The sequence below is a fragment of the Osmia lignaria genome, chromosome 8, assembly GCF_051020975.1.
Source record: "Osmia lignaria lignaria isolate PbOS001 chromosome 8, iyOsmLign1, whole genome shotgun sequence".
NCBI classification, from domain to species: domain Eukaryota; kingdom Metazoa; phylum Arthropoda; class Insecta; order Hymenoptera; family Megachilidae; genus Osmia; species Osmia lignaria.
This window is the reverse complement of record NC_135039.1, coordinates 14717661-14728752: the sequence shown is the minus strand read 5'-3', so window position 1 is coordinate 14728752 and position 11092 is coordinate 14717661. Positions and strand designations below refer to the sequence as shown.

The 11092-nt window shown below is 30.4% G+C and overlaps 1 protein-coding gene across 1 annotated transcript; it reads right to left on the bottom strand.

Annotated features, from left to right (window-relative positions):
- Positions 1–780: 780 nt before the first annotated feature.
- On the bottom strand, positions 781–10788 carry Dcr-1 (Endoribonuclease Dcr-1). Its single transcript, XM_034329006.2, has 21 exons — positions 10433–10788; positions 10248–10363; positions 10022–10181; positions 9649–9944; positions 8667–9577; positions 8421–8599; positions 8039–8190; positions 7822–7963; positions 7519–7749; positions 7265–7444; positions 6967–7180; positions 6728–6900; positions 6471–6649; positions 6147–6400; positions 4909–6077; positions 4264–4836; positions 3959–4190; positions 3669–3889; positions 3227–3392; positions 2884–3125; positions 781–2403 (listed from the first exon to the last, which is right to left on the bottom strand). Exons 1-21 carry the CDS (start codon positions 10490–10492, stop codon positions 2347–2349), a joined length of 5907 nt encoding a protein of 1968 aa, XP_034184897.2. The 5' UTR covers positions 10493–10788; the 3' UTR covers positions 781–2346.
- Between the last annotated feature and the right edge of the window lie 304 nt (positions 10789–11092).

Below are 11092 nucleotides of genomic sequence, written 5' to 3'. Positions count from 1 at the left end.
TGTTCACTATTATTTGTCAGTCGATTTCAGCAAAAAGGTATGATTTTATTAGAGTGTGAAAGTTGAATTGAACTCGGGTGTCGGAGGCGTCCCGGGACGTTCTCCCTAGGTGTAGGCATTTTTGCACCCGGGTGGTTGTATGAGAACCGTGGAGTGAATTTTTGTGAGAATGATTTTTGCCCTTTTTTAAATATAGCGATAGGCAGGCAGGTAGTTTACTTCTGGTGTGATTGAGTTTAGTTTATAAGTAGGCAGGGCCAGAGCAAGCTTTCATGTTTCTCTTCGTATTCTCCTCTAATACGTGAGAAGCTTGTATCTGGGGTTGGGAAACCAAAAATCAAGAGAAAAGATGAAAATGCAATTTAATTAATTTATCAATTAATTAATTTAGCATTCTCTCTTGATTTTTTCAAGGCCAAGCCTTATTAGTTTTTAAGTCGTAGTCGTGGTACTAGACCCGATTACAAAAATGAAGTATTAAAGTGAAAGTGCAGTGAAGTGAAGTGAAGTGAAATTAAAAAGTGTTTTGTGCTTAGACATTTGCAAAAATTGTGCAGGTATGCGAGTAGCGATTCAAGGGATCATTGCTCGTTTACGTGTTACGTTTTTACAAATGTCTGAGCAAACGTAAAATTTTCGCGAGTGATTTTTGTGAGGCTATTGCCGAAGAAAGAAGAGGCTATATGCTGAAGAGCCCCGGCAAAATTTGCCCAGAAGAGGGGAACTACTAATGGCTCTCCATCTTCGGATGGACAGTCATTCTGTCACTATGCTCGCTAATTTGTTTTTTCATTTTTTGTGTTTTTCGTTGAACGGTATAAATAATACCGTCCAGGACATATTGAACTCGACATTTTACGAATTCAATACCCAGCTCGTTGAATGGTCAACTCGCGATTTTATTTCCCCTATTTTTTTTGTTTATTGCTTTATTGAAATAAATTATTCTTTTCTTATTAATTTGCACATCAATTATATTTCATGTTCTTATTTTAATTGTTCTATTTATTTAAAACATACTCTGAGATTGTAATGGTAATTATATTTTCTGTTGTCGGCATTTTTCATTTCAATTGTAATCGAAATTATGATGTTAATTATATTTTCTATTTCAGCATTTTATTGTTGAATTATTTTTTAATTATTACTGAAATTATGATGTTAATTATATTTTCTATTGCAGCATTTTATTGTTGAATTGTTATTTTGTTAATTGTTACAGAAATTATGATGTTAATTATATTTTCTATTTCAGCATTTTATTGTTGAATTGTTATTTTGTTAATTGTTACAGAAATTATGATGTTAATTCTATTTTCTATTTCAGCATTTTGTTGTTGAATTGTTATTTTCTCAATTGTTTCTGATATTAGGATGTTAATTCTATTTTCTATTTCAAGATTGTATTGTTTAAATTTTTATTTTATGTTGTCTGTTTTGAATGGTTTCACGTTATTGTATATCTAATTCTAATAATTATGTTTTCCGTTACAGCATTTTATTGTTAAATTATTATTATTTTCTCAATTGTTTCTGATATTAGGATGTTAATTTTATTTTCTATTTCAAGATTGTATTGCTTAAATTTTTATTTTATGTTGTCTGTTTTGAATGGTTTCACGTTCTTATGATTTTAGGGTGGGTCACAAACGTAGCCACCTCCACGTGGTGTGACCTGGTAATTGATATCGTTTTCTAAAGATAACTTTTAGAAAGCGATATCAAGCTAAGAGCTACTATAAAAAGATTTATTTATTTTTTAAGTGGGAAACAATAGTTTAAATTCAGAAAAGTATTTTCGGGATTGCAATATCACATTAATTTATACATAGTAAAAAGTAACATTTATACATAGTACAATAAACAGCTTTCGAAAATCTGTGTATTTAATAATTGGTTTATTAATTAATTTATTCTTTAAAGTATATTGCAATTTGCTGCTCTCAGGTTCAGAAAAATCAGGCCATATGGTTATTTGCACCTTAGGCTTTTCTTAATTAAGAAGTGTCCCACTATCCATCTTTGTGTGCAAAGACTGGAAGTTCCAAGTTCAATTCTCCTAAGACCAGAGGCAAATACAATTACCCTGAACTAAGAGAAGCCAATGTTACACCCGAATGTACATTAGTATTGTCCCAGACTTTATCTACTTTACAGCACAGTCAGCACTCCATCATAAATGCTAATGTATACTTTGATTCCTTTTCTTGATTGAGATATTACCAGCATTCAAACTAAAATCGAACGGAAGAGTCTTGAATCGTATATACCGAAGTCCTTCAAACAGGAATCATCACCAGCTTTTATACAGTCCACTTTGAGCAACAGAATTATTGGTAGTTTGTATTAACACTTAAACAACCGCTCACGAGATTTCTCGTGTTTCAATTCTGAGATGCGGTCCTGTAAGTGTTAACATGCATTCATTACTTTCTGTTCAACTTGGCTTAACCATACTAATTCAAGTGTGCAACACATTCAACTCTGAACATCACATACATTACAATATAATATTTAAAATGGTTTTTTTAACTTTTAAGTACTTTTTATGGTGTCGTTATTGTTTTAGATATTTACAGTTTAATGACATATGTACTTACCACTGAGTTGCATTGAACTTGTCGCAGTGAAGTTGGCTACAAATTCACTAACGCTTCACGCCGCGTCGGTGAGTGAATGCGTGACCAACTTCACTGCGACAAGTTCAATGCAACTCATTGTACTCTAGTAATTGTATTAACAACAATGTTTTGTTCAACACAATTTTATAAGCCTATGTTTCTATATTAAGTTGAAAATATGAAAATTGTTAATGTTAGAAATGTGTAGACGCTGATAAATTTATATTCTAATCCTATTTTAATAATGCATGCGTTGTCATACTTTATCTCTCGGATAATTTTGCATTTGTTTTAATTTCTTCAGAGCACATTTCGCTGCAGTACATTTTGCGATTCTGTAATTCCTTCCGATTCCTTTGAAGGATCCTTTGCCAAAAACGTCTACTGTAACTCTAACCCTACGTCCGTCGGCCAATTTTTCTGGCTTGCCAAATTTAGCCGTTTCGGGCTCTAATTCCAATAATTCACGAATTGGAGATTTAGGAACATTAGTACTGAATTGTTCTGAAACAATAAAATGTAGATATCATTTTGTTTTTTACAGAATTTTCACTGGAGCAGCATACTTTGCTCGATACTGCAGAAATTAAATAAAAAGTAATTACCAATTTCATTTTTCATGATGACATAATATACACTCCATACCGCATCCAAAGACATTCCACTGTCTAAATAAATTGCACCAGCTAGTGATTCAAAAACATCACCCAATGCCTTTGGTACTTCTACATCTTCTGCCTCTTCGCATTTTTCTTCTCCAATTAAATAATACTAAGAAAAATATACAAAATTAAATATATACATGGATAGATTGAAAAGAAATGCAAAATAAGGGGTTGTATACTGATTTTAATTATTTCTTTGCACCCTAATTAAATATATAATCTCACAAATGATAGTTTCCAATGTTTATCTAATTTATTTTAAGCGAATGATTGCTTTATCGGTCTGTAAGATTAAATACTTCATTATGACAAATACATGTTATTTATTTTGCATTTCCTTTGGATTCACTAAACTCTGTATTGTTTGAAATAAACTTTTTACCTCCTCACTAATGGAATGTCCGTTTTCTTCCTGAATTCTAACAAAACGATTTATAACAACGCTTAAGCCCGGAGATAGATGTCGAAAATATTTGTGAAATCCACATCTAACTGCTAGAGAAGCGAATATAGTATTATTAACTAAAGCTGATCGTAGATCTGTCAAAGCACCTGGAGAATGTTGTCGAGCATCTTCATATAAATGCCTTGTTATTAAATAATCTAAAATAACAAATTATCGGATTATATTTTATACACAATATAATAAAACAATTTAATATAGTTTCTTACCTAAAACTGCATCTCCAAGAAATTCTAACCGTTGATAACAGTCTGTCAATTTATTAGGTTGATATGATGCATGAGTAAATGCTTGCAACAAGTAACTAATATCGTTAAATTTATATCCTATACTTTTTTCTAATTCTTCATATCCATCGAGCATCATTTGCAACTCTTGTTCTGGATCAGGGATGTATCGAAGTAAGGGATTCTGTGGTTCTTCCAATTTTCCGTAACGAATCTATAATTATAAATGTTCCTTGTTATTTAAAATTAAACTTGACTGTAAGATTTATTTGTAATTATTTATTTACCTGTGCCCACGTTGTTTCACCCTTCTCATTCGTTCCTTTTACATATGGCGTACTACCAGGAATTCTTTCTTCTGGTTCAGTTTCTTGTACAATGCCAACTTCCTCCACAGGTAATACATGAATCCCTAACCAAGCCATAAACAATAATGCACCTCTAGGACCACAGGCAATCAAGTAGGCTCCAATTAATGCCTCGACACAATCTGCGATACTTTTATCAGGAATGCTATGTTGAGTAATCAAATTGTACGGTATGAAACAACGCAAGTTATCCAGACTGTTTGAAAGCATAGCTTCATTCCGAACGAGTTCATCTTTCATGATACCCAATTTTTGTTCTGTTTCTCTAACAAGCTGAGTGATTTCGTTTGGATTTACAGCTTGCAAAGTTGGAATGTCGGCTTGGTTCCATAAGGTAGAAGGTATACCAGATTCAATTAGTGCTTGTTCAAGTTCCTTTGGAACATAGTAACAAGGTGGTAACCAGTTATCATGGGGTTCAAATTTTGTTGCTATCATACTCTCGCCTAACATTTTTTGTCTTCCTAGTCTGTATAAATTCAAATTGCTCACCTAAAAACAATTTCACTATATTTAAAAAAAAGAAATATGCAATAGAACTAGGTAATATATTATTTTTTATACCTGTTTGGATCTTAAATGACTCAGTTTCCCTTCGTGTATATTATCATAAGTACAATACAAATAAGTAGTTATAGCATATTTTAAAAAAGAATCTCCAATAGTTTCTAATCGTTCTAAATTAATGCCGTCATTTGCATTGGACATCGTTAAAGCTTGCAAGATTAAACTGGGACTTGGTCCTGGATGATTTTCTAATTCTGGTTGAAAATCAAAACTAAAGAGGTTATTACTCGGGTGATATGTGAATTTGGAATTATTTGATTTCTGTTTTATTAGTTGCAAGGTGTTGTAATTATCTAATACTTCTGTGGTAAACAGGTTAACAATACTTTGTACATGAACTTTGTATTTATGATCTGACGAATTGTCTTCAAGCTGTGAATTAAATGAATTCTTTCTTTTAATTACAATCTCTTTATCACAGGATATGAAAGATCCATTTTCCATTATTTCACATTCCCTTATTTTAGTAAATTCATAGTGAGTTTGTCTGTGTTTTGCTATTAAAGATTCTTCCTGCTCGTCTGTATATGACCATAAAGTATCTAAATTTTTTTCAGTCTCTAATAAATCCAAAATCTTTTTATTAATTTCTTGTTTAGATATCTGTTTCTCGTCCTCTACAGCCTCTGCAACATTTTCTCCCATATAAGAAATGCGTAAGCCTCTGTTTTCATCTTCACTCTCATCTGAACTATCTACAAATCCATCACTATAGATATCATCCGATACATATCCATCATAATCTGATTCACACGCAGGGGAACCGTATCGAACATCACTCCAGTTAAAATTATTTGGTAAAACAGTCACAGGAAATGACTTTAAGTCATTTGTTTCGCAATCAATAGTATTCATCGCCATGTCATTCGACCAAGTGCCAATTTCTAATTCGTCTTCGTCATTTGATATTTCTAGCTCTTTTTCTGTCATATTATCATTTTCCATTTGAAATTCGTATTCTTTTTCAATTAAATCTTCCATGTCAAGCTTGTTTAAATTATTTATTTTTTTCTCAGATTCATTTTGATATTTGTTGTCTATTGTGTTGATTGCTGAATTTAGTTGAGTAGTATCATTTTTAGCCATTTTCGCTTTTTCAGATTCTTTGGATTTTTTTAAAACTTCAGCTAAACTCCATCCAAAATCTAATGCTGGCCATTCAAAATCTATGAACAGACAATTAATATTATATATTAATACTGACATAAAAATAATTCCTGTTACTTTGTACATACCGGAAGCTAAATTTTCTTGTCCTAAATTTATCATTTGTGCAACTTGACATCGTATTTGATTAGCAAGTAACAAGGCATTAATTCTATATAAAATACAAGGTAGACAAACTGCTTGTCTCCACAATGATGCTGGAAAAGGATGAATAGCACATAATTCAGCAACAAGAATTTGCTTTTGTTCTAAATTTTCTCGTTTTGCTCGTTTCGTTTCTTCGCTACTTGTGGGCAAAGCAACGCCTTTCCGATTAACATATCTATAAGAGAATTTTTTAAAATACATGATAGTAGTGATACTATGATATTTCCAAGAATTTATAATATTACCTGGGTGTTAAAAAGTTTAATCTAGCTGATGTATGATCTACATCTAACAAAGGTTGATCCAAATTTTGTATTTGTATTCCATATTTCTTAAAATAGTACTCTTCAAAAGTACTGTAATCGTGGCCAGGAAAAGAAGACTTGGGATTTAAATTTGTACAAATTTCAGCAACATAAAAATACTAAAATAAATGAAAAATTAATTACATTTAGGATTGTAACAGTTCTTTGAGTGCTTGAAGATAATTTTATGAAAATACCTGAGGTTGGTCCTGATTCCTATACCAAGGCATAATTACTGCATCATGATACTTTAATGCATCAAATTTAAAATCTTTTCTTTCCTCTTCGGGAACCTTAGTTGGCACTGTAGTTCGATTATTATATATACATTCTAAAAACTCCCAGTCCACAGTGACATCAGAATCCGTGTCTGTTGGAAATGTAAATTAATATACATAATTCAAATAATAATATTATTACAAGTTTTCACAATTACCTAATTTTACAGGTACAATCATATATGAGTTTTCAGAAGCATTAGGATCGAATAGCATTAAATATTGCTGTAATCGCAGTACATTTGTAAAAGTATAATTAAGGAAAGTCGCAATTTTCTCTATTTGTGTTTCATTCAAAATAACAATGTTTTTACTGAGTTTCAATTTTACATGAACTTCTCCAGATCTAGTATAAATTGGAAATGGGCATAACTGAAATAAAAATTAATATCCATTACTTTAATGCATTATTCGTGTTATTTGGTATAAGTATTTTTTTCATGGTTTACTTATTACTTTAGGGATTTCTTTCAGTGTTATTATTCCAAAACCAATAGCTGATTCTTCAGGAGGATATATTCGACGACCTCTAGTATTCTGCTCTTCAGGTAAGGGACAACTTAGAACCATGTTAATATGATACAGATAAGAAGGAACTCCAACTATTGGTCTACAGTCTGTTAATGCGTTTGCTGTCTAAAATTATAAAATAATTATTTTTGAAAGATTTGTTTTTACCACCTTACTTTTACATTATTAATAGATCAAACCTTTTTATAATAATATTGTCTACGTTTAGTTGTTCCAGGTCGAGCTTCAGAGAAGTCTATTTTAATTTCATCTGGTAAAGCAGGTACTTCGGCATCTTCTGGTTTAGCTTTGAAATTCTCCTTTCCAATAGGTAATAAATTATCATCTATTTCATTTTTTCTGTGTAAATCGATGCATAACTGCAAAGCAGCCATTCGTCTTGCCATAGCTCTATTAGGCATAGGATATGACTGAAATAAAATTATAAACGAACATGTAACACGAAAACACTAGACAATGATATATGAAAAAGAAATACTTACCGATACTGCATACTTTACTGGAGAATTTATAGGTAAACGCAAAGAACAAATGTACATAGGCATATTGTCTACAATCACCGGTTCGATAGACCACTCTGGAGTTAATCTTGTAAAAGTATCGCTAGGTAATTTAGCACAGTACCTGTACAACAAAAATTTTATAGTAACAAATTATGCTATAAATTTTAATAGAAAATTTTTGAAATCTTTATATTACCTGTTTACCAATGATATAGCAGAATTAAATGTTACTTTAGGTGCATCATCTCCACTGAGTGGTTTATAGTGTGGTATCATAGCAGCGTACATGTCTGCTACATTTTCTTCTTCTTCAGATGGTTCGTTATTAGAACATTTTATTAACAAAGTCTACAAAATAGATTGATGCTCTTCCATTAAAATTTTCGACTGGGATGGACACAGGTAATGAACCACATTAAATGGTTGATATTAAAACTGGTACACACTGAAGGTCATGAATAAATTAAATCGAGTAGACATTATAATCATTAATTAAGCATCAGATCCATTTCAATTAGATTTTACTATAATTCATAATTAAAGTAGTTGAAAAAATATTTTATAGTATGATTTAGTACCTTTTCTATATAATGATATTGTGCTAATTGCCATATGCACTCCTTTGACGTTTCTTTTGGTACTAATAATACGTGTAAGGCATCTATTGCTCTAGCTCGACTTTTACACTGTACATAGGATTGGTAAGTTTTTGGAAAATCGTATCTCATTACAAAGTTACATTTCGGAATATCTATACCTAATAAAAATAAAATATTATAAACAGTTCATTACTTTGTTAACAATAAAATCAGTCGATAACAAACCTTCTTCTAAAATTGAAGTTGAAATCAATAAATTACATTCGTGTATTCTAAATTTTTTCAAAACTTCTTCCTGCTTTTTGTGCTCTATTTCTAAATCTTTTGAATAACTAACATCATCAGTATTTCTTTCAATCGTGTAAAGAGGCGATAAAAATTCTAAATCTTCATCGTGCGCAGATATTTCGTTCAATAAATAAAACAGAACTTTTGCTACAAATCCTTTATCTACAAAAATTACTCCGCAAAGTAAATCCGGATCTGTAGCTCCGCGCATATGTCGTTGAAATTTAAATGGTTTCTTATGATTCTCTTCATTAGCTTTCTTAGTTTGATTAAATTTATCCCTAATAGAATTTTCTCTATTATTTACAGTTAATCTTTGAGAACTATTTTCGCCATTTATTTTATTATGAGAATTATTGTTATCCTTGGTGTAATACGGTGTATACGTTTTCAAAATTTGTAGTAATCTATGGACTTTCGGTGTAGTGTATTTATATACCCTCTCTTTTTCAGATAAAGCTTCGAATGCGTTATCGCACAGTGCTCTTATTTTAATAAAAACTGACGCAACCATGTTTAATAATAAATAATGCCTTTCATATGGGGTTTTTATTTTCAATTTTTCGGTTAAGATTAAAAGAGCAAGTGCGGCACGGTCTGCACACCATGGACCAAGAGTTTCTAATATGTGCAAAAAGTCTTGCATCATTTCAAAAGGTTTTTCTGTAGGATCAGGTATTTTCTGAATATCCTCGTAAAACTCTTCGTTATAAATTTCTGTTGGGTCATGACGATGATCGCGTAAAAATTCAATGGCATGTAATATATAATTTCTAATAGTACTGTGCAATTCTCCTTTCTCACCATTGGAATATTCCACTACATATTCTTTAGCCTTAGGACTATACCTGTTTAATTATTATCATAATGAATACAATTACTATTGTGTATTTAAAAGATATAAAAATGTATTATTTACCTTAATATAGATAATATATCACTAGCTGTTTCGACTTCACATTTAAATGTAGCTTCTACCTTTTCTATTTCTAATCCTAGTCTCCCAGCTTCTTGTGTTAAATTAAATAATGGTACAGCTAATCCAATAATTCTAGGAACATTGGAACAAGATAGAAAAGTTTGTAAAATAAATTTTAATTTCTTATCATTTATAAATTTATGGCACTCATCAACTATGACTAGATTTATCTGATGGGGTAAGATCTTTTTCTCTGCTAATAATTCTGTACATGTTTCTGATGTTAAAACCAACACCTAAAAAAAATTATATAAATGAAAAATACTGTTATGATATATAACAAAAGATTTGTAAAAACATTTATATTTCTTACATGAGAAGTCTCAAATGTTTCTTCAAATTCACCGGATGAACAAGTACTGCATAGTAATACTTTTAAATCTGTTAACTGTTGTATATAACTTGATTTTATAGTACATTTTTCTTCATCTGTTAATATATATAATGATCGTTTTCCTCCTTCACTTAGTAACCTAAATTTATATACAAAACATTTAATGAAGTTAATAATATTAAAAAATGAAATAGTTTCAAACTACCTTCTATTGTTCGCAGCAAATTCTTGAATTAATTTAATAACAATGAAAGTTTGTTCATAAGTTTTTCCTAGGCAAACAATGATATTCTTATTTCTAGCAGCATAGAATAGCTCTACCTGTAAGAACAATTATTTTTAATTCAACGTGTGATAAATAACATTCTCATACAAAATCTTTTAACTTACTTGATACTCTCTAGGTGTAAAAGATTTTGTATAAATCTGATCGTTCAGTGGAAATGCCATGGAATCTATAACTTGTACTTTATTATTGAGAAAGAAGCATTTATATTCGTATTTTATTAAGTTTTGTTTTTAGGTTTCAATTAAATTTTAGAACCAAGTAGAGTAGTTGCGTACATGTATGTAAGTATATGATCGTATATTCAGTATTTGGATGTGTTTTTCCCCTCCAATTTCCCTTAACCAAGGAAAGTAAGTCATCTTTTCATGTGGTATAGTGATACCACAGTTACAATTTGATTGGTTAACATATTTATATAATTTTACAATTTTAATATATAATATCCACTCTTTATTTTTTATTTTTGCACAATAATAGCAACAATTTTTATTATTAAGTTACAAAAATTATAATATTTGATGTTTGCATATATTTAATTTTTCCTTGATTTTTCTATTGAGCAATATTTTATAAACCTTGAAATTAATTGAAAATACGATAAAAATAAGATAAAATCAATAATTAAAATTGATAAATCATTATCGATGATTTGATAACAATCGATTAATCGTTTATTATCGATTCCTGATTACGATTTTTAACAACTTCAAGTCAAGAGTCCTTTTAGCCATTATTGCGTTGCAAGTAAGTTCGTGCTCCTT